This window comes from Vitis vinifera, chromosome 12 (genome assembly GCF_030704535.1).
Source record: "Vitis vinifera cultivar Pinot Noir 40024 chromosome 12, ASM3070453v1".
Classification (NCBI taxonomy): Eukaryota; Viridiplantae; Streptophyta; class Magnoliopsida; order Vitales; family Vitaceae; genus Vitis; species Vitis vinifera.
Window position 1 is genome coordinate 7,208,490 of NC_081816.1, and position 23,207 is coordinate 7,231,696.

General features: G+C 35.0%; 5 protein-coding genes across 5 annotated transcripts; 3 read left to right on the forward strand and 2 right to left on the reverse strand.

Moving 5' to 3' along the window:
• The first annotated feature begins 252 nt into the window (after positions 1-252).
• On the forward strand, positions 253-645 carry LOC132254779 (uncharacterized). The gene has a single exon (XM_059741294.1). The coding sequence runs from the start codon at positions 290-292 to the stop codon at positions 626-628; it is 339 nt and encodes a 112-aa protein (XP_059597277.1). The 5' UTR covers positions 253-289; the 3' UTR covers positions 629-645.
• Positions 646-5,057: 4,412 nt separating this feature from the next.
• On the reverse strand, positions 5,058-6,773 carry LOC100265414 (glutelin type-D 1). Its single transcript, XM_002280155.5, has 3 exons — positions 6,486-6,773; positions 5,464-6,184; positions 5,058-5,374 (listed from the first exon to the last, which is right to left on the reverse strand). The coding sequence occupies exons 1-3, from the start codon at positions 6,679-6,681 to the stop codon at positions 5,221-5,223; spliced, it is 1,071 nt and encodes a 356-aa protein (XP_002280191.1). The 5' UTR covers positions 6,682-6,773; the 3' UTR covers positions 5,058-5,220.
• Positions 6,774-7,104: 331 nt separating this feature from the next.
• LOC100243083 (uncharacterized) lies at positions 7,105-8,078 on the reverse strand. The gene has a single exon (XM_002274059.3). The coding sequence runs from the start codon at positions 8,019-8,021 to the stop codon at positions 7,263-7,265; it is 759 nt and encodes a 252-aa protein (XP_002274095.1). The 5' UTR covers positions 8,022-8,078; the 3' UTR covers positions 7,105-7,262.
• Positions 8,079-17,044: 8,966 nt separating this feature from the next.
• Positions 17,045-18,311, forward strand: LOC100260174 (peroxidase 27). The gene is made up of 4 exons (XM_002274121.4): positions 17,045-17,266; positions 17,375-17,563; positions 17,646-17,811; positions 17,902-18,311. The coding sequence occupies exons 1-4, from the start codon at positions 17,045-17,047 to the stop codon at positions 18,309-18,311; spliced, it is 987 nt and encodes a 328-aa protein (XP_002274157.2).
• Positions 18,312-20,463: 2,152 nt separating this feature from the next.
• Positions 20,464-22,405, forward strand: LOC100260202 (peroxidase 27). Its single transcript, XM_002280180.4, has 4 exons — positions 20,464-20,685; positions 20,806-20,994; positions 21,488-21,653; positions 21,744-22,405. The coding sequence occupies exons 1-4, from the start codon at positions 20,464-20,466 to the stop codon at positions 22,148-22,150; spliced, it is 984 nt and encodes a 327-aa protein (XP_002280216.1). The 3' UTR covers positions 22,151-22,405.
• Positions 22,406-23,207: the final 802 nt, after the last annotated feature.

A 23,207-nucleotide genomic window follows, 5' to 3' on the forward strand; every position in this document is an offset into this window, starting at 1 on the left:
TCTTTGGTCTTGATCTTCATACTTGACTTTGGTCTTTCTTTTCATTAAAGAAGAAGAAATATATACTGAAAAAAAAATTCATATAAATCAATAGATAATAGGATGATAAAATGATATTGACTTTTTCTTGTCTCAATCATAAGAAGCGCATTTCACAACTGCCCCACTTTCTAGGTTTTGTATGAACAAACTAGCTTAAGTGCTGTCTACTTCACCACCTTTCTAGTTATCTACTTCCGCTCATCTCTTTTCCTCAAAAGATAAAGAGTTCTGTGTTGTGATTTTGAATATGAAGCTCCAAGTGGAAATATTGACAGGAAAGTTTTTCTACATTGAAGTGGGTGATGATGGCAAGGTTGCAGATCTTAAGAGGGTGATTGGGGACCAGGAAAATCTCCCAGATGATAGACTCATTGTCATCCTCTACAACAATGAGGACAACCAGGGCGTCTTGATGAAAGAAGATGACACTTCTCTGGTTGATTATGGGGTCCAAGATGGGTCCCTTCTCTACCTCTTTTTCAGTCTCCCACCCCCTGATGATGGCTCCATCCAAAATCTTGACCTCGCTTTTCTTGATTCACCCTTGGGGTTTCCAATTGAAACAGACAAAACTGATGCCAAATGAAAAGAAAAGAAAATAGAGATGGGTGATTAGTTTTGTTCTTGATATAATTTCCTGTAATAAAAAAAAAAAAAAAAAGAACTATTGTAAAAAAATGAAAAAAAAAAAAAGTTATATAAAAAATTTGTGAGCTCATAAGGTAGAATGCCTTAAAAGTTAAAACATGAACCCTTCAAAAATGTAAATTCTTTTAGTCCATATTTTCTTTATTTTCTTGCTAGGATATGTTTCAACTGATTTTCCCATTGGAAAACCCTTTACAAATGGAGTTTTCACATGCACGTGTCAGCTAGAATCAACAACATGGGAAAGAAGAGATTTTCTGTGAAGAGTGACATGAAGATCATGCTAGAGAACACATTTGGAATGAATCAACAGAACATGTCTTTCCTTATTTTTCTAGCCATCCAAACAGACTCATGTCTTTGTTGTTCAGAATTCATACACCCGAATCTGCTACCATCCTTCTACTGAGGGAAAGAGCCCAGCTGCATGCTGATGTGGCACTGGACTGACACATCTGGAGACTCGCTCCATATGACTTGATTTTAACCGTCAAGGAATGTGGACACACAAGTTTTGCTTTGTCACTTTGACAGAGTCTCAGACTTGAAGAAAATTAGGATTGAGAGGAAGTCTGGCCCACGGAAAAAGGATTATTCTCTCACTTATTCACAAAGATGAGATGTCTGATCATGATCCTTGTATAAGAATTATGTTAATTCCGGTTCAACCATAAATACGACACATGTTTAGTCTATCAAGAAAGTTAGATTAATAGGAGTATACTAAGTAAACAAAAACAGCATTTGGAAGTATACAGTAAAGAATCATTGTACTAAGATTTTGCTGCATTAGTCTTCAATTTACAACAAGCTTAAGCTTTTAAACATGGACTTTAAACATGAACCTCTGTCTAATGTTTCTTGCTTACCAAAAACCCAAATTGAGAGTCCCAGATCATACAGATAGGGTTTTATGACTTCGTTTTATGATTGTTTTTCGGCTAGGAGTCATTAAAATTCCAGGACAGAATAGAACTGAATCAAACAAGAAAATGGTGTGGAGGAGTGTCATGAAGATGACACTAAACAACACATTCAGAGTGAACAAAAAATCATGCAGATTACATTCCCACCTAAACATTCACTAAAATACAGAGGAGATTCTCTTCATTTCAACCCAACCAAGACAAACTTATCCTGGTTTCTAGCTACCTAATACAGTTGCCTTCTTCCCAACTTGAGAAACCTGATATCATGGACAGGGATTCAGTGATTATGCACATTGAAGGGTTGGAAGAAGTGGTCAGCTTCTCAATAGAGATACCCTCAGCAGCTACCTTCCGTCAACTGAAGGAAAAGATCACGGAGAAGCTCATTCTTCCCAAGGATGGACGAGTACCCATGAATGATAATTCCACATTAGAGAGTCGGGGATTCAAACATCTGGCTGAACAAGTGCTTAAGGTCATGCCACTACCCCAGGGAAATCAAATCAACATTACAATATCTATTCCACCAGGAACAAATTATTTTAATTTAATAGTGAAAGATAAACAAACTGTGCTGGAACTGAAGCAAAAAATATGCAGCATCTACAACAATATTGGTCCACACAGATTTCAGCTTTTTCACCGCTTCACAGAGATGATGAACAATGTCCCGCTCTATAAGTATTTTTTCTATGAGGGTCCAATATCATTACGCTAACAGATTTCAGCTTTTTCACCTCTTCACAGAGATGATGAACAGTGTCCCAATCCATAAGTGCTTTGTCAATGAGGGTCCCAATATCATTATGCTATTGAATTAGGATTATAATAATGTATATGATCTAAGAATAAAGACTTTAATGTATATTAGTATCTTCTGTAATAGTCAAAATAGGAATCCTATGAAGACTCTTTGAAGTGTGTGAAAGACAAACCCTTCTTGTTATGTTGGTAGCTATTGCCAAAATCAAATAAAAGTTAAGCACCCATCTCATGGCCTCTATCTTTTATCTTAATCTACTTGTTCTCTCAATTCTTTTAGTAATTATGTAAACTGACAAAAAGAAGAAAAGACGAAGAAAAAATAAAAACTTACATAAGAATTAAGATTAATCAGGTAATATAGGGAAATTTTGTTTTAAAATGATGACTTTTTCTTTTCTCAATCAATAGGTTTTGCATGAACTGACTTGGTTAAAATGCTGTCTAGTTCACAACTTTTCTAGTTATCTAACTGCCACTCATCTCTCTTTTCCCAAAAGGGATTTCTGTGTTGTGATGTTGAATATGAAGCTCCTAGTAGAGATATTCACAGGGAAGTTTTTCAACATTGAAGTGGGTGATGATGCCAAGGTTGCAGATCTTAAGAGGGTGATTGGGGCCCATGAAAATCTCCCAAATGATAGGACTAATTCTCATTCTCTACAACAGTCAAAACAACCAGGGCATCTTGATTAAGGAAGATTGAGACTTCTCTGGTTAATTATGGGGTCCAAGATGGGTCCCTCCACTGCCTCTTCTTCAGTCTCCCACCCCTGAATATGGCTCCACCCAAAACTTTGACCTCACTACCTGATTCACTCTTGGAGTTTCCAATTAAAACAACCAAAACTGAGGCCAAATGAAAAGAAAATGAAAATGGGTAATGTTGGTTTTTTTTTTAATCTATTTTGTCTGAACAATTGTAAGAAAAAAAAAAAACTCTCTCTTGCATAAGTTTTAGCTGTTTATCCCAACAGAAAAGCCCTTCACAAATGGAGTTTCTAGAATCAACTAAATGGAAAAGAATAGATTCTCCAAGAACAGTGTCATGAAGATCACACTAGAAAACACATTTTGAATGAATCAACAGAGCAAGTCTTTTTAGCAAAAAAATTGTCACTTAAATACCAGGCTATCTCCTTGTTTTTCTAGCCATTCAAGCAAAAGGGGCAAAGACTCATTCCATTTTTAATTTTCCAACTCTTTCATTTTCTGTCAACTTTCCAACCCTTTCATGGGTTCCCAGGACTTAGTGACTTTCACAGTTGAAGGCAGTGAAGAGGTGGTGAAGTTCAGAATTCATATACCCCAATCTGCTACCATCCTTCAACTGAGAGAAAGAATCCAGCAGTACACTGGTGTAGATCTGGACCGACAGATCATTTTCGACAAGGAGACTCGCTTATTATGGCTTGATTTTCAAACTGTCGGGGAATGTGGATACACAAGTTCTGGCACTATCTTTCTCTTAGTTTTGCCTCTTCCACTTGGGGCACAGCTCTGTATTAAGATATCTAGTTGGGCAGCTGAGTTTCACTTGACTGTGCAAGACAATGACACTGTGTCAGACTTGAAGAAGAAAATTAGGACTGAGAGGAAGTTTAGCCCAGAAAAAAGGATTAATCTTTTTCACTTATTCACAGAGATGCATGATCATGATCCCTTGTATAAGTATTATGTTAATGTGGGTTCTACCATAACCATGACACATGTTTAGTCTACAAATAAAGATTTATGGGATTATACTATGTAACCAGTATTAAGATTTTGCTGCTCATGTTTCTTGCATACCAAAAACTGATTTTTTTTTGTGCCTAAATTTTGCATCCAGTATCATGAAATCGGGTTTATGACATTTTTAAGATTGTTTTTCTGTAGTCTTCAAAATTCCCAAAAATGGAATAGAACTGAGTAGTAAAAAAAATGCTGTGAATGAATGTCATGAATATCACATTAGACAACACATTCAGTGTGAATAATAAATTCATGTTGATTCACTAAAATGGTGAGGATTCTCCTCATTTCAACCCAAACAAGACAATCTGATCGCTGTTTCTAGCTTCCTAAAACAGTTGCCTTCTTCTTGACTTGAGAAACCCGTTTTCATGGACAAGGATTCAATGATTGTGTGCATTGAAGGGATGGATGAAGTGGTCTCCTTCACTATAGCCATACCCTTAGCTGCTACCTTCCTTCAACTGAAAGAAGAGATCGAGGCAAAAACGGGTGTGATGGTGGAGCGGCAGATCATTTTTGACAAGGTCAAGCATGAAACCTTGCCTGATAATTTCACAGTAAATAACTGGGGATTCCAAAGCCCGGCTGAAGTACTGCTTATGGTGTTACCACTGCCCCTGGGAACCGAAATCAACATTACAGTATCTATTCCAACTATAGGTGATAATTTTAATTTAAAGGTAGAAGATAAACAAACTGTGCTGGAACTGAAGCGCAAAATCTGCAGCATCAGGAACAATATCGATCCAGATGAAATTCTGCTTTATCACTTGGCCACAGAGATGGAAGACAATAAACAGCTGTATAAGTACTTTGTCAATCAGGGTTCCAAAATCATCCTGCTATTTCACTAGGAGTATAATTATCTATATGATCTAAGAATGGAAGACTTTAATGTCTCTTAATATCTTCAATATTAAACTTCAATGTCGGATTTACAGCAAAAATGAAGAGTCGCATTATTTCTATTACCAAATATCAAAAATAAAATACCATCAACTTCATCTCCATACATATATAAACCCTACTTGAAACCAAGTAGATACCAATATTAAACCAATACCCTAAATTTATTTTAAGTGACTTCAGAAGGCTGATATCCTTAATTTGGTGGGGGGAAGAAGACAGCATCAGAATTCCTCTTGGACCGGAACTGTTTCTCTGCATCAGGGGGAATATTGAAGGCAGCCTCCAGCACTTGAGGAGAAAGGGCCTTCCAAACTCCAGTTTTTCCAGCTAAATTGGTGAATATTGGACTGCAAAATTCACATGATAACACAATCAAAGGCCAGTACTTATCATGGAAATGATGAATCTAGTAGTTAAAATGCAGGGGATGACTTACTTGGGGGTGGAGATGATGGAGAACCACTCCATTCCATCAGGATCAGCTATCTTCGAAACCACGAAAAACCTTGGTACAATGAACAGATTGCCAGCCTTTAGGGTGGTCTCCAGGACCCTCTTCCCATCAACCCCTACAACCTGAACTCGGCCACTGCCTCGGACGACATAAGTCACCTGCAGGGCCGAGTCACAGGAGAAGCCAGGAGAGCACATGGCACCCCCATCAAGTCTAACAAGATCAGCACCAAGCCCAACCTCACCAACCAGAGGCAAGTTCTTGGTATTCAGAACCACAACTCTTCCACCATTCTTGATATCAATATCCAATGGAGCTTCCTCACAGTTCAATGCCATACCGTTTCGGTGTTCGATTTTGGGCTCAGGCATCTTGAAAGTGTCAGCAAGCTTGACAATGCCAACCCCTGATTGCTTCTCAACGAGGAGTTTAGCTACTTTTTCTTCCAAGTCCCATGCCCTGGCCACAAACTCAGTTGTAAAACCAGTCATTAGGCCAGTTGTGCCTGTGAGAAAGAAATCGGTGAATTCGCCTGCTTTGTGTGCTTTTGAGGTTTCACCCAGGAAGAGAACTACAAGTTCAGTGTCCTCTTTGTTGTACCACCATGTTACAACACCGAAAGGAAGGGCGATGGCGTCGCCTTTCTTGATTGCAATCACCTTCTCCTCTGACTCAGGAAGGACAATTCCTGCAACCCCACTTCCTAGAAAATACCAGAATCATCAGTCAAAAAGGGATCAAAACTCTAGTGTAAGATTAGATGATCTTTAAAGTTATATCTAATCTCTGAAATTATGGAAGAAACAGATCCGCACAAACAGTTATGAGCATCATAAAAGGATCAAAAGGTTAGAAGATCTTTAAAGGTTAACCCAATCTTTGAAATCATAGAAGAATAAAAATTTGCAGAATTCGTCATGATGGGTCGGTCTTAAATGCATTTTCTGAAAACATGAACCCATGAATCAATACAGAGAAAAGAAGAAGGGAATGGAGGAATAGACCTTGAAGAACATAAGCAACCTTGGAGGAATCAGAATAGCGAGGAAGAGCAAAGCCATGCTTCTCAAGAGCAAGCTTGGAAGCACCAATGTTGCCTTCACGTAGCATGGGAAGCTCTGAAGGGCACCATGCAAAGTATGATCCTCCATTCTCTCCAAACAATTTCTTTGCCAACTTCGGAGATAGATCCAGTTCCATTTTTCTATCTTGTGTTCCTTTTTTCTATTTCCTTTTATTTCTTCCTCGATTTTAATAATTTCATAAATTGAAGCCCCTCAATGCTCCATTTATATGCATCAAGATGTTAAGGTAAAGACTAATTCCAAATCTGATAGGAAGATAATCAGGAGTCTGTTGTAACAGAAAAGTTTTCAACATTCCCAAAATTTAAGGAAAGAACACCCTTAATATTAATTTTGTCAAAAAAAAGAAAAAAAAATATTAACGTTGTCCCATTAATCAACCTTTACCCACAAAGGAATATATATATATATATATATATATATCAGATCATATTTAAAATAAAATTACAAAAAGTTTAGAATTATCATGTGATGTTGGAGTTGGTTAATGAAAACCGTCATAGCATATTCATATGAAAATCCATGGAGAAAGAGAAGATAAATTCAACTAGATTTTCTTCATAGCATATTCTTGTGAAAATCCACAACATGTATTTCAAAGATAGTATTAAAAGAAAAGGAAAAAAGAAAAAGAAACTCCTAATGTGACTCTTCAAAGTCTGCTGTATAGCAGTATTTCATGTCTCAGTTCAATATTCAAAATCCATTTCGACTCACTGTGCCTCTGAATACGTACAGTGAATCCCCATCTTCAACACCATGCCATCGAAGACTGCAATTATCGCGCATAATTCTTTGTTTGTGAATGAACAAATAATCATCCCTAGGAAGAATTTTTCGGGCCAGAAGCAGTTGTCTCAGCTCATGAACCGTGTCCATGTCTCTCAGTTCCAATGGTATGCAAGCAGAATTAAGCAAACTTGAAGAAGTTTGAACCACCACATTGAGCTTTCTAACGGGAGGTTGGTCCCTTGTGCGATTCAGAGCCTTGAGGAACACAATAATTTCAGAAAATTCCCGTATGCCGTACTCACTTAAATTGCGAAAGTCCTCTTCCATCTCTGTACCAGAAAAGTATAGTATCATTCTTTTAATTGGGGTGCCTTCAATTATATGGATTTTCTCTTTTAGGCTTCCCACAGTTTCAGTTCTGTCCACTTCTATACTAATTTGTCTAGCTGAGAACTTAATGATGATTTGAATTTTACTACAGCGAGCTAAAGGGTAGTGCTCTATATGTTTGGTCATGAGATCAATTCTTGTACCTTCAGTGACAATGGGGTAATCTTCCATGTCCAGTCCATCCATGAGCTCCCACCCGGATACTGACAGGGTTTGTAGAGCCACTGGAACCCCATGGAGTTGCTCTATCTTGTGTTTGATTTCCAAAACTGGTTCTTGGAGGCCTATGTCTATGGAAAATTCGCATGTTCGTGTAGTGATAATGACCCGCATTGTGATGCTAATGTGGGATTAGGGAACAGTAAAAAATTCAGAGTTGAGTATTTGGAAATTTCTCTTCAGCTATATATGAAGAATGTGAAGGGGAACCAGGTTTGGAAGTTGGAATCACGTTAAGAGAATGAGAAATATCAAGTGTGTGCTAGTCATTTTGAGCACATTTTGCCTTTGTTTTCATGCAAATATACTCTTCTACATGACACATTAATTTTGTGTTTGTTAGAATCGTTGACCAATTCCATGATTATTGGTACTCCCATGGTTTGCTGATTTGTGCTTACCCGATTGTGGTGATTTGCGTTATCCAATTGAATATGTATTCTTTATTTTCTTCACTTTTTCTATTTAGTTGGAGCATTAGGCTCTTTCTAATTTCTCTCAAAGTGTTTTTTTTACTTCTAAACCTCATTCGTGTCAGTGACATTCAGTAGTCTACTATGGCTCAGACACAATCAAATGTTTCCCAACCTATCTCTATTCTTAGTGGTTTCAACTACATGCATTGGCTTCAAGTTATACATAAGGTTTTTGAAAGGACGAAAATTATGATGTTTTGTCATTGATAATACCGAAATACCTGCTGAAGGTGTCTTTGAATTCAAAAGAGTTTGAATCTCGCATCGAGGATTAAGACAATAATAATCACAAAATTCTTACATCAGTCACCAATGCATCCCTTGCTTCTATTAGTGTGTCATTTGATTGCTTTGAGACAACAAAAGAAGTTCGAGACTTTTATCTACTCATTATGCCTTAGGCTTGCAAAGGGTATCCCTTTGTAAAACCTCACCTTCGTTATAATTGGCCTCAACTAGGAGGGTAAATCTCACTATCTCTATTGTCACAAGCGCAAACTTTCTCCATAAGTTTTTCATGTTTGTGTGGTACTTAGAAGCCCTCTAAACTAGCATACTCTGACCCCATGAGATGGTAATAAAGATTAACCCATAAGGCATGTGAGATTACGATGTTTTAACCCTAACTTGTATTTTATTTCCTTCCTTAATAAAATATAGAATCCCTTTGGTGAGTTCATACTTACTCCTCTCATGCTCCCTAGGAGGCTCTCCCATCATTTTTTTTGTAAGTGTGACATTGCCCACTTCTTATTTGACTAAGAGTATAATTCGGCTCATTTCTTATCCATTTGAAACTCATATTGTTGCCACTTGCATCAGTCCACGTACCAACCATTGAAGTCTCTGAGTCATGGTGCAACTCATCTTTCTTAGGCTTGCCCCAATGCCAAGACACCCCTTTTGTGTTCTACCTTAAGTTTGCCTACTCTTACGCCTTGAGTCAATCCACTCATGCGCTTGAATTTGCCATGCATCCAATCATCTTGTTGTTGCAACTCTAGGCAGTCCATCCATGCATATCTATGTTATAACTCAAGTGCATGACAAGCCCCCTTTTGGTATGCACTCCTCACAACCAAGGATAAAAATATCGGTAATCACGGATATATCGGCATTTTGATTTTATGGATATATCGGATATATGAAAGATATATATCAATGGATATTTTGGAAAAAAAAAATTTGATAGGCCTAAAATTGTTAAAAACTCATGAAAATTCAAGAAAACCTCATAACAATATGATTAGAAGCATAATAAACATTTTAAAGTTGTTTTATTGAAGAATTTGACATAAGTATGATATAATTTGCAATATTAGATGTAATTATATCATGTCAATCGATAAGAAATATTATTTTGTAATTGTACACTCATTATAAAGTAACATAAAATACTTCATTTCATTAAATATCAATAACTTGTACACATTACATTGCAATGTCCCTTTAGTACCAAAATTATGATTGATGTGGTTCAATAGAATTGGTATATGAAGGAACCTAGCCTTGCTGTTGGAGACAATATTGGTACCAACTCAATGAGCCTCGATAATATTGGTTAAAAATTCTAACATGCCATGCATATATCTCTTGAGTCCTGCTCACTACCTCTACATGGATAGGATACTCAAGGTTCACCCATGTGTTAATGTCAAATCCTCATTCCATTTGATATGAAACTTGGTATGACATTTGTGTGGAAATAGAGTAACTCGACATACCATACTCTTCATCTGTTGAACTTGAAGGTTGACTATAACTCATCACATAAGGAGGGTAGACGTTAGCTTCATTCAATGAGTCACTAAATTGAATCCATATACTTCAAGATTCAAAACTCCTTGAAAGTAACTCCTCATTATATTGTTCCATCATTCGTTTTCTTCTTCTATAGGGTTTCCCAATAGCTCCTATGCCTGGACTAGCTCTGCTAGAACCATGGTCTTCATTTTGTGTGCAGTGTGTGAAATCATTTTCACACGTAAATTGACTCAATGGATATTGACTTTGTTGACGTTGCCAAATATCTCATCCAACATTATCACTTCCATCATCAGTTCCACCTCTTAAACCATCGTAACCAGAAGCAGAAGTACCTGCAGTAGTAAGTTTACTACTGTGGCCAGCACTTGTTGAGTCAACCTTTTAGTGGGAATTCAATGTCGCCTGAAATGAATCCTCAGTATCTTTGCTAAAACTTTCAGATTGAATTTGTTCAGACAACACACGTTCAACATTAACTCCAAATTCTCGAGAATGAGTGACAATTCGTGGATTAGGATTTCCAACTTCATCATCCAAGTGTGTAGGCCTAATCCATTGGAACAGGTGATTGTTTTCTTCTTCACCCATCTCGGCTGAAATGTCAAGAAGATCAAGATAATTTTTTTTCAACAACTCAATCATTTTTTGCTTCCATATCATGTAACTTTAGTCTCATGTTATAGTAACACAAAACTAATTGCTCTAGTTGAGGGTAAGCCAAACGATTTTGTTGCTTTGTGTGGATAAGAGCGAATGTGCTCCAATTTCTCTCGCAGGCAAAAGATGACATAGTTTATGAGAGAACTTTGATGGCTAACTATTTCAATGTAGGTGTATGATTCCCATACATGAATCAACATTCAGCTGCAACCAATTTCATAATTATATAAATACTTATATGGTGAATTTACAATAATGATAATCAATTTTTTCCTATAAATACTCATCGGGCACCATGGTTGACCTTGTTGCAACCGCTGCTCAATCACCAAATCCTATTTTTGCATTTCGAAAAGGCACAAGCTATGTGTTCAACATTTAATTTATTAATATCATATTTGTTAGTAAACGTTCAAATAAATTGATGAATGAAATTATTGTTTTATTAAATTAACAAAAATAACAGTTTTTTATTTACCTCATTTCCAAATTGAACAAACGATTCAATAATTGAGTCTAATTTTGCAAAAACATCATGGATTGCTTGAAGTAGTTCTGAATCACTACCAACTCCACACCTATATTGAAATCTTGGATTTAAGAAGTATGCTATAATAAAATTAAATGGATTTAGTATTTTGTTAGAGAAAATTAAATAAATTAAGACTAAAAACTTACAAAAATATATAGTACTTAAGTACCTGTTTCATGAAATGAATGTCTTAATGTTTTCTCCCAACGATCTTTTATTACTTTGAAAATCCAATCTTCAACTCCTTGATGAATAAGGTTCTCTTTCATCACGTGCATAAGCTCATACACAAACGACATAATGGGAACAACTTCAGAATCCATAAGTCGAAGCACGATGTATAATGGCTCATGTAATGAAACTATATTTGTCACTTTATCCCAATACACATGGTCAAACATTAAATATTGCTCTAAATCTCGTCTAATTTTTGTTCGACTGAGCTTGTGTTGTGCTCAATCATCATTCATAAACAATATTTTCAAATCGGCTTTTTTTTTTAAGAAGATTGTCAAGAGCAATATAATTGATAGTAAACCTTGTAGCTCCTAGTCAAACAATGTCTCCACCACAATACTTTCTCATTTGTGTAAGTAGTCAACCATGGTTGTAAATGAAATTGGTTATCTTGCAAGCATTGTTTATTACATTTGTAATACTGGGTCTTTTGCCAATGTTTTCAAAGATTAAGTCGATGCAGTGCGCCGCACACAAAGTCCAATATAAGGTAAACTTCTTCATTAATAGGTTCCATGTTTTCACGAATGCTGACCTATTATCTATGATAATTTAGGCCACATTTTCTTGACCTACTTCTTTGATAACAGTCTTCAATAGCTCGTATATATACTTGTGGTCTTTGATATTGTTCGATGCATCGACTGACTTAAGGAACATCATGGTCCCCTTTGAATAAACCATGAAATTAATAATACTTAATTTCATGGGTTATGTCCATCCATTTGACATTATTGTGCACTCATATGTCTTCCATTTTTCTCTTTACTGGTTCACATAAGCTTGTTTTTCTTTGTACTCCATTTCCAAGTACTTGTTTTTTGTTTCATATGGAGATGAAGGTTCGATTCTCATTCCTGCAATTCATATATAACAAATATTTAAAACATGTCACAAAAGACTATACTTACTAAAAGTATGAAACAATATAACAATTCAAAAATTAGTAATTACCTACTTGTTGTGCACCAATAATCATATTCTAAAGTGATGAGAGTTTTCTTTTCGGGGTGTGATGCTCTCATAAATGAAGAATTTGCTTATTAAGCGTCTCATCATTTCTTTAATTGAACCACCCTTAAATATATCTTTGATTTTTTTTTTTTTGTCTTGTTGTAGAAAACTTATAGAACGAAGGGGTAATAGAGGGTGATTGGTTCAAATGTTGCATACTTTGTGATTTCTACATCATCGTCGATGTACTAGTAAGCCGTGAAGACTCCTCTATTTTACGTTTGCTTCCTATAGTGTTCTCATATTGTTGACACCCATTTTGTCGGTTTCAAGGCATGAACTGTAGATCGATACGAATCACGCTTTTCCGAGTGCATATCTGTTGGATACATATACACATCTTGATCCTCAACATCTTCATCATCACTATCTTCGTCTATCAGATGTGTATCAATGACCCCCATTGTGCCATGTAATTGAGCACGAATCTCTTGAATATTTGCAACTTTCTTTGCTTTTGCTTTAGTTTTGTCATGCACCATCAATCATATCTCTTCTTTCACTTCGGGAGGCACTCTAATACACTTTTTGGTGTTGTTATGTGGGTCGTTATGCGTTAAATGGAACTTGAATCGCGTGATGCCTCCACTTTTCATCAACAACCCACAGAAATTATAAATTGTCTCATTTCTGTTCCCCTCTACTAGTGAACAATACTTCCAAGCTGGATCATGCCCTGGCATGGGAGGACCACCTCCACTTCCACTACCCATGTTAAATCTATTGCAAGAAAAATATACTTGAATGTGATTTTAATGTAAACAAAGACTAAGCAAACATTTAAATTTAACATGTTGCAATTTAATGTGAAAATAAAATTAAATAATCATGTAAAATGAACATATTCCAAATAGACTAATTTATACTAATAGCTAAATTAATTAAATAATTTAGCTAAGTTAGTTTACTAAATCTAAATCTATGAGAAATCTACAAAATATATTAATTAATTATAATTGAATGTGAAAATAAATTACAATAATCATATAATTAAATGTGAAAATAAACTAGTTGAATCTAATTCTAACTAGATTGAATGTGAAAATAAAATTAAATAATCATCTAAAATAAACATATCCATCTATAATTAAATAATCAAATTATCCTAAGTTAATTTAATGAAAATATACAAATTAATTACAATTTAAAACAAACATACCTTTAAATAATTGAATAATTGAGCAATCTTAGAAAAATTATGAGCAATGAGAGATCAAATGAAGAATGAAATCAAATATGGTTGAAATGGATGCAAAATGAGCTATATATAGGAAAATTTAGGGCAAAAATAACTGTTGAAAGATGATTTTATCGTTGGAAAACATTTTTGGCCGTTGAATCAAAATTTGGGTGAAATATGACCGTTGGATAAAATCCAAATTAAATTTAGGGTGTTGGATGGACTACCACCATGACCGTTGCACTCGAGAGTGATCTAGCTCATCAGTGCATGCAAACGTGATCTGGCCCATCAAATCATGCTCAAAAGGGCGGCGATTTTTCTTCAAAAATTGCCAATTTATCGCTGATATATCATCAAAATATCGGCAATTTTTCCATGTGAGTGATGATTAATTGCTAAAATCGTCGATTTATCACCGTGAGTCGATATATTGCCGATATATCAACAATATTTTGGCTATATATCCCAATTTTTTGCCTCTCCAATAAATCCTCACGAAATATTGTGTCGAAACCCTTCAATATATCTTGATATTTTCGTCCATGCTCACAACATGGTTCACCAACCATGTACCCGTTGTAGCATCTCCAGGAAACACGCTCTCCATGCAACTTGTGTGCATGCCAAGTCTCCTCTTGGCATGAACACCCTACAACATGCCTCAATAGCATATTGTAGTGTCTTTAGGCAACTTGTTGCATGCTTTATATGTAGCCTCTGTGTGTGTGTGTTAAATTGTTTATTGGCCTTGCATATCACACAACATGTCTTACCAACCTGTTGTAGCTTCTTTAGGCAACCTACTACATGCTTTCTATGCAATTCATGTGTTCCTATCACGTTTATGTCGAGAAAATCCTGTTTATGCATTTGTCTTGTTGCTACTATGATTTTATACCTTGCCCAAGCCCCTCTTATTGATGTAACAACGAGTCATGGCATTGCACTCATGACTTCTCATCCTCATGCAAAAGGAATTGTGTCCTTATGCCAACCATTAGACATCTTCTTTGAGTTGGCTTCATTGATACTACATCGCTATGCCTTGTCCAAGTCCATCTTGGTGTTACAACGGGCCATGGCATTATGCTCATGGATCACCAAAACACCTCTTTGCACAAGGCATTACGCCCTTGTAGGTGTTACCTTGGTTATAGGCCACTTATAGAGCCAAGGTGTCGTCTCATGAGGCCTTGGTGTCGTATGCTCTATGTCAAGGGTCTAACACATTGTAAACATTCATCTCACACTTCCTATATTACAAACCTTCACCTTACTCTTCCTATACTACAAGGCCTTCAACTTATAATTACCAAAGTGTTATTGATGATCACCAACTTTTGGAACTCTTTCTCCATTCTCCCCTTCAAAAGAATAACAATAAAAAGATCAAAAAATATTCTTCCCTTAATCTCTTGAACTCAATTTCGCTTGGGTTTGACACCCAAATATTCATTGGGTACTATAAATTCAAAGTTTTCGGAGACTTCGCAATAAAGAGAGTACAAAACTATGCAGCAAACACATACTTATACACATATATACCTTTTTGTACAATCTAGAATTTTTCAACTCTCAAAAATTTTCATTCTTAAGCATGAGTCAATTTTTAGAGAGCAACACAATGATGGCACTGTTGAGCCACTATTGTTCATATTTTCATTAGATTGATGCATAGTATGAAAGTTGAAACTCAATGCCCTCAAATATCTTCTTCAAAAGTGGGTGTAGTCCACTGTGGCCCTTTGGGGGATTTAAACCTGGTTGTTGCGTACTCCAAAGGGGCAACCTATAATTCTTTATGCTGATCAATTAAATAATCTTCCCCTATTTGATTCTTACTTAAGAAAGTCTTAAAAAAATAAAAATTAATAAAACCCTCATTGAACAGATTAATATATCTAATAACCTTACATTTGGTAATCAATTAATGGCTTCTCTCAAGTACAAACAGATTAAATAAGTCAATCGCGAATGTTCGTGTGTGCAATCCCATATATTTTCTATATCACAATCACAGTCTAAGATTTGTGTTGGTTATCACAGAGTGACCTCACCTATATGCTTTAACAAATGAAGTATGATTAGGAACACTAATTAAATTCATCTTAAACAAAGATGTTATAGTCTGTAAAGCCTGGTGGTTTGTTGGGCATTGATTAATGCATAAACCTTATGTTTTTAATCACAAATGAGCATATCTGTATAGTATTATTGTAATTTAATTAAGTGCATTGACCAACAAGAGAGAATGTTAAATCTGCAAATTGCGGTTTTTGTATTAATTTTAGAGAAAAAGAAAAATTAAAGATTCCTTTGGACCAAGACTTGCTGGCCATGTTACTTGCAAGCTCAGCTCCATCTCCAACATTTTATTGTTTGATTTTGGAACCACTTAGGGTAGCTGTTTTAATTATATACGTGCTATGCATATTTTTCCCTGTGTACTTAATTTTGGTGGGCTTTTAATTAATTTTGTAAATTTCCACTTGTATTACACTATGAATCTCCAAAGGACCCTCCCACCATTTGGCAAAAAATATAGAAAAATTAGAGTAAACCCATCACTAAGTATTCTTAATACATATCATATTTATTAGTTACAGGTGTTTTAATAAGAATGTCTACGTTTATGGAGAAAAGAAAAGTCAAATCGACTACCAAATTATAAGAATATATAAAGACTATACATGTAACTTGGCACATATTATCGGTCATTTTTACCAATTAGAAGTTTAGGGTCATCAATATTAAAAAGTTATTGTTTCTTATTCTTGAAGTCCTTAGAAAAAGAACTAAATTAAAGCATATATATATATATAACACCTCAAACATTGCATTTCTACGGAATTCTTGTAATGGATTTGGGATTTTGGACACTTACGTACATTGTCTTGAGTTAGGTTAAAGTCATGATTTCAGTTGCTAAGGATTCTAGAAGATAAATATGATAAAGAATATAGATAATGGAGAAGAGATTAACTAAAGGCCCTCATCTCTTTCCATGGTTGGTGGAGATAACTCAGAGATGGAGCCATGTCTTCTGCAAAAATTCATTGTAAGAATTATTAAAAAAAGGTCAACCCTTATCATTTGACCTTATCAAATTAATCTGCAAAAACAATTTCAGAATGAGTGCAATGACAGCTTTCTCCTGAAAAGTTCAAAGTCTTAATCCCAACCATATATACCACCCATATGTTGCATACAATTTCAGAGCTCAGCATCAAATTAAGTTAGTTCATTAATTTGTTCTCTGTAAGATACAATGTCTTCTCAAAAGCTCTTCTCAGCTTTCTTTCTCCAAGTGATCCTTGCCACTTTGGTCTTAGGCGTGGCAAATGTGCAGTGCTTGAAACTTGGTTTCTACAAGAAAACATGTCCTGCAGCTGAGGATATCGTGCGAAAGACTACGGCCCAATACATTTCAAAAGCACCAACTCTTGCAGCTCCTTTGCTGAGAATGCATTTTCATGACTGTTTTGTTAGGGTATGTTGCATGTATTATTATATTGCACTATAATATTGCTGCCAAATAAATACTAATACATTTATCATACTGGGCAAGTTCAAGAAGTATAATAAGTTGGCTTTGCAGGGATGCGATGGTTCGGTTCTATTGAATTCAACAAAGAATAACCAAGCTGAAAAGGATGCAATCCCCAACCTAAGCCTCAGAGGTTACCATGTTATCGATGCAGCAAAATCTGCAGTGGAAAAGAAGTGTCCAGGAGTGGTTTCTTGTGCTGACATCCTAGCCCTTGTAGCTAGAGATGCAGTTTCAATGGTATACCAACATGAAATTAGTACGGTTTATAAGAAAGAGCTAGGTTGCCGATGACTAATACATGGTTTCAATCTTATATCAGATCAATGGACCGTATTGGAAAGTCCCTACAGGTAGAAGGGATGGAAAAGTATCAGTTGCCTTGGAGGCCTTAATAAATTTGCCACCTCCTTTCGCCAACATTACTCAACTAAAATCAATGTTCCACTCAAAGGGTCTGTCTGTAAAAGACCTAGTAGTTCTATCAGGTAACCAAAATTTATAATGCATTAACATAAATCTTAGTGTGCTTATCAAAATTTTCTAACTTGATCATGAGATTGTTTCTGATGAGATAGGTGGACACACAATTGGGATCTCTCACTGTTCATCCTTCACCAACCGCCTATACAACTTCACTGGAAAAGGTGACACTGACCCCTCCATGGATCCCAACTATGTGATTCAGTTGAAGAAGAAATGCAGGCCGGGAGACGTTACTACAATAGTAGAGATGGACCCTGGAAGCTTCAAAACATTCGATGGAGACTATTACACTATGGTGGCTAAGAGAAGAGGCCTTTTCCAATCTGATGTAGCTCTTCTTGATGATGTTCAGACTAGAAAATATGTAAAACTTCACTCATTTTCCCATGGAAAGAGTTTTGGGAAAGATTTTGCAGCATCCATGGTCAAAATGGGAAAGGTTGGAGTGCTGACAGGCAAGGCGGGTGGAATCAGGAAATACTGTGCTTTTGTCAATAAATAATAATATGGAGCAGCTGTTTTCTTACTTTGTTCATCAACTTTGTGATTGAATTGTATTGTTGTACATTGGTTTGTCCCAAGAATTTTTGGGTACAAATCAATCTTTGCTACCTCTTTGTGGATTGTGAATCTTGTAATTGAGTTCTTTAATTTTTTTTATTTTATTAACGAATAAGATTATGTCAATATTGTTGTTTCCATTAATTTTCTTTCTCTGAAATCATTGATTTCAACTTACCCCCACAGAATCCAAATGTAAAAAGATATTGGAAATGACCCTCCTTACAAGTAATACAATCATTTGTGTTTCACTTACATTCAAGGACATGGTCATATTATAACAAGAAGACAATGACAAAAGAGTAGATTTAAATCGAAGTTGGTTGCAGTGGCACCCTGTGGCCTGCCAGCATATATACGAAAGAAAGTGGAGAATTGAATTAAAAAAAAATGTGCATGAGGTGTTGTTGACTGTGAACTAGTTTCCTGAACACATCAAGAGGGAAAAAAAGCATCGCCCAAGGTACCCATTATGTGATTCTTTTGCATCTATTCAACTAATGGGTAAATTTTACTCGCACCTTATGAGGTTAAGGTTAAATATATTTACTTATTTATGTATCATGATTTCAAATTTTATCAAATGATTCGCTTATTTTTAACAAAAGAAAATATAAGTGAAAATATCAAATAAAAACGATAGAATCGATATTTGATGCAATTTAAACTAAATGATGAATAAGTGTATTTAATTCAAATTTCAAGGAATATGAGTGAAATGAACATATAACTAAAAAAAACAAAATAATAATAATAACATTCCTTTTACAATCCATCTATTCTACTTCATTAAAGCAAAATTTCTTTCAATGAAATTTTATAAATATTGGTCTTAAAGTTAAAATTAATGACTAGAGTTAATGGAATTGCAACATTAGGAACTTAATTAGACACTATCTTTGAGCTGGCAAATCTATTCGTTGATCAAGAAAGAAGAAGATGAAATACAAAGCATCCACACATCACAAAAGTAAATGCTTTAACTATGCTAGCTAGAAAAGTCATAATGAAAAAAAAAAAAAGCATTTCTCAAAGTACAAATATGCATACAAAGCCTCTAGGAATGATATGGTCTCGAGCTACATAGCGAATATACTACGTGCCATCCATTTTATTCTGTCGCCAATATGCTTAGATTTGGTGGCCTTTGGCTGGTCTTGTGAACAGTTCCCCAAGTGGTTTCTTTTTCACGTTTTCAACATACAATAACCCTTTATTGTAAAAAAAACGTGTGCATTCAATTTCTTAAACAACCAATTGCATTATAGTACTCTTTAAATAAATTTTCACCACGTCTTCATTATGCTCTAGAGTCAAAATCTTATTAGACTACTCCAACTTGTCTACAAAGGCAACCCTACATGCCCGATGTTATAGAAGAAGTACTGCAAAATAAATTACAACCATCTAACTAGATAATGCAAATGATAAATGAGGTGGAGCTAGAAATAGGATTCAAAAGGCAATAAGAAAGAGACTAGTTTTACAGAGGCAAATGCGAGCAAAAAGTAACATTTTGCTTATTAATTGGTTTGTTAATTTCTCTTTAAAACTAAAGTCATTAGACCAAAACCTCCCCCTCTAAACCCTTGCTAAATCTTCCAGTATGTTCCTAATACTAGTCTTACTGTATATGTAGCTCGATGTGTATTATTGGCTCTTTTTTACAAATTTAAACATTTTAGAGTACTTCCATTAATTTTCATAGTTTTTGGATAAGGGATTTTGTAGGTTAAAGAAGTACTATTTTAGACTTTTAGTTGCTTTTAATCTGAAATCATAATTTTCATACAATGATTAAGAAAAAGGCTTATAATTTCCATAGTTTGGTGGAAGTGCTTCATCCTTCCTATTATATTAAACTAAGAGATGCAGCCACGTCTGCTCCAAAATCCATTCCAAAAATAGTACAAAGTCAACCCTTTTCATCTTGACCCTATCAAATCTGCAAAAACAATTTCAATAGTAGTGCAATGACAGCTTGCAAATGATAAATTCAAAGGCCTAATCTCAACTACATATACCATCATATGCTGGATAGAATTTCAGAACTTAGCAGCAAAGTTAATCCATTTTGTTCCCTAATAGACACAATGTCTACTCAGAAGCTTTTCTCAGCTTTGTTTCTTCAACTAATCCTTGCCATTTTCGTCCTAGACGTTGCCGATGCGCAGTACTTGAAGCTCGGGTTCTACAAGAACACATGCCCAGCAGCTGAGGACATTGTCCGAGAGACTACAGCTCAATACATTTCAAAAGCACCAACTCTTGCAGCTTCCTTGCTGAGAATACATTTTCATGACTGTTTTGTCAGGGTATGTATGTTGCATGTTAATTGTTACAGTTGTACTAAATACCATGACCTAATTTTCGTTTCAATGGTATGCAAGTTCAAGGATTAAGTTCATAGGCTAATAATTAAGTTGATTTTACAGGGTTGCGATGGATCAGTCTTATTGAACTCTACAAAGCATAATCAAGCTGAAAAGGATGCAATCCCCAACCTAAGCCTCAGAGGCTACCAAGTTATTGATGCAGCAAAATCTGCAGTGGAAAAGAAGTGTCCAGGAGTGGTTTCTTGTGCTGACATCCTAGCCCTAGTAGCTCGAGATGCAGTTTCAATGGTATACCAATGAGTCCTTAATTCAATTCCACACTAACATCAAATTGAATATTTCACTCTCAATCATGTAGATATTATCAGTTTTTGGTCTAATAAATTCTTATAATTTTAAAATGTGTCTACATAGTTAAAATGAGCTTATACATATATAGTTTCATGAACTTTTTCCCGTTATCCGATGTAGGAGTTTGTTTGACTCGATAAGAAGTGTTTATCTATTTGACTCTACAATTCTATTGATAAAAATGTTGTGTCTGCATAAGAAATGATTATGACATTCAACATTAGATAGGGAAAAAAGTTCTGAAAATTATACATGCGTGAATTTCTCTTAATTGTATAGACGCATTTTAAATCGTAAGAATTCATTGACCCAAAAGGGCCAAAACAGATAATATCTACATGGCCAAAAACGACTTATTACAAAATGACTATCATTTATAAGAAAGAACTAGGTTACCAATAACTAATACATGGTTTCCATCTTATATCAGATCAATGGACCATATTGGCAAGTCCCCACTGGAAGAAGGGATGGAAAATTATCAGTTGCCTTGGAGGCCTTAACAAATTTGCCTCCTCCTTTCGCCAACATTACTCAACTAAAAGCAATGTTCCAGTCAAAGGGTCTGTCTATAAAAGACCTAGCAGTTCTATCAGGTAACCAAAATTTATAATGCATTAACATAAATCCTTGTAAGCTTATCAAAATTTTCTAACTTGATCATGATATTGTTTCCGATGAAATAGGTGGACACACAATTGGGATCTCTCACTGTTCATCCTTCACCAACCGCCTTTACAACTTCACTGGGAAAGGTGACACTGACCCTTCCATGGATCCCAACTATGTGATCCAATTGAAGAAGAAATGCAAGCCAGGAGATGTTTCTACAGTTGTGGAGATGGACCCCGGAAGCTTCAAATCATTTGATGAAGACTACTACTCTGTTGTAGCTAAAAGGAGGGGCCTTTTCCAATCCGATGCAGCTCTTCTTGATGATGTTGAGACTAGCAAATATGTGAGACTTCAGTCTTTTTCCCATGGAAAATCTTTTGGGCGAGACTTTGCAGCATCCATGGTCAAAATGGGCAGGATTGGAGTGCTCACTGGGAATGCAGGTGAAATCAGGAAATACTGTGCCTTTGTCAACTAATTAATGGGGCTCTTTTTTTCATTTTTTTTTCCTGCTCATCAACTTTCTGATTGAATTGTATTTGTGGGCGTTACACATTCATTTTCCTTCCTTTTTTTTTTTTTTTTTTTAACCCAAGAATTTATGGGCAAGTGGGGCTGCAGGAAACTAAAAGCAACTTCTAATTGCTGCCTCATTTGCTGGGTGTTGATCTTGCAATGTGTTGTGTACATTTGTTTTTCTGAGCAATGAGTAAGATTTATGGTGCTGTTTCCACATTTTGTTTCTGGTAATACACCATTATTCTTTGAGAATTGTCCTTGAAGCCAACTTGAGACCAACCCAATTGAAACTTTTCTAGAAATGAATTCAAATGGGTTTTTCTAGTTGTTTGGGGGAAAAAATGCGCTTTCATATACATATCAAAATATAATCATAAATAAAAATCCTTAAAAAATAATTCAATTTTCATTCACTCAAAAATTAAAAGTAATATAAGAGGTAATTAAAGATAGTATATATATATATATATATATATATATATATATATATATTTGTTTATGTAATCAAATGTAATATTTTTAATTAAAAAATATATAAAATTTTAATTATTTTTAAATAAATATATTAAATTCGAAGTTTTCAAACTTAAATATTATGATTTTTTTTGGGTGGGCATGGAAACACACTTCTTCTTTTTTTATAAAAAATTGTGTGGTTTGGACCCAACCCATACTTTTTGCAATTTTACAAAAAATAAATAAATAAATAATAACAAGCTAATATGGGCAAATATGAAAATTTTATATACCCATTTTGCCTTTTTTTCAATTTTTAAAATTTTAATGACATTAAAAAAATATAATTTATAAATAAATAAATATTATCATTTTTTGTAATTTATTTTATTGAATTTTTTTATTTTTATGTTAAAAAAAGAAAAATTAAAATAATCTATATATATATATAATTAAATCATGTTAATTATTTCATGATGACAAAAAATTAGAAATTATGCATAATACAAACATATAATAATCTTCTTTGTTTCTCATCACAATTACAACAGGCTTTGGTG

Coding starts and splice junctions, on each gene's coding strand:
- LOC132254779 (XM_059741294.1), top strand. CDS start 290: ATGAAGCTCCAAGTGGAAATATTGACAGGAAAGTTTTTCTACATTGAA.
- LOC100265414 (XM_002280155.5), bottom strand. CDS start 6,681: ATGGAACTGGATCTATCTCCGAAGTTGGCAAAGAAATTGTTTGGAGAG. Junction 6,185..6,485: donor GGTTGCTTATGTTCTTCAAG/GTCTATTCCTCC, acceptor GGTATTTTCTAG/GAAGTGGGGTTGCAGGAATT. Junction 5,375..5,463: donor TCCATCATCTCCACCCCCAA/GTAAGTCATCCC, acceptor TGAATTTTGCAG/TCCAATATTCACCAATTTAG.
- LOC100243083 (XM_002274059.3), bottom strand. CDS start 8,021: ATGCGGGTCATTATCACTACACGAACATGCGAATTTTCCATAGACATA.
- LOC100260174 (XM_002274121.4), top strand. CDS start 17,045: ATGTCTTCTCAAAAGCTCTTCTCAGCTTTCTTTCTCCAAGTGATCCTT. Junction 17,267..17,374: donor TTCATGACTGTTTTGTTAGG/GTATGTTGCATG, acceptor TTGGCTTTGCAG/GGATGCGATGGTTCGGTTCT. Junction 17,812..17,901: donor AGACCTAGTAGTTCTATCAG/GTAACCAAAATT, acceptor CTGATGAGATAG/GTGGACACACAATTGGGATC.
- LOC100260202 (XM_002280180.4), top strand. CDS start 20,464: ATGTCTACTCAGAAGCTTTTCTCAGCTTTGTTTCTTCAACTAATCCTT. Junction 20,686..20,805: donor TTCATGACTGTTTTGTCAGG/GTATGTATGTTG, acceptor TTGATTTTACAG/GGTTGCGATGGATCAGTCTT. Junction 20,995..21,487: donor CTCGAGATGCAGTTTCAATG/GTATACCAATGA, acceptor ATCTTATATCAG/ATCAATGGACCATATTGGCA.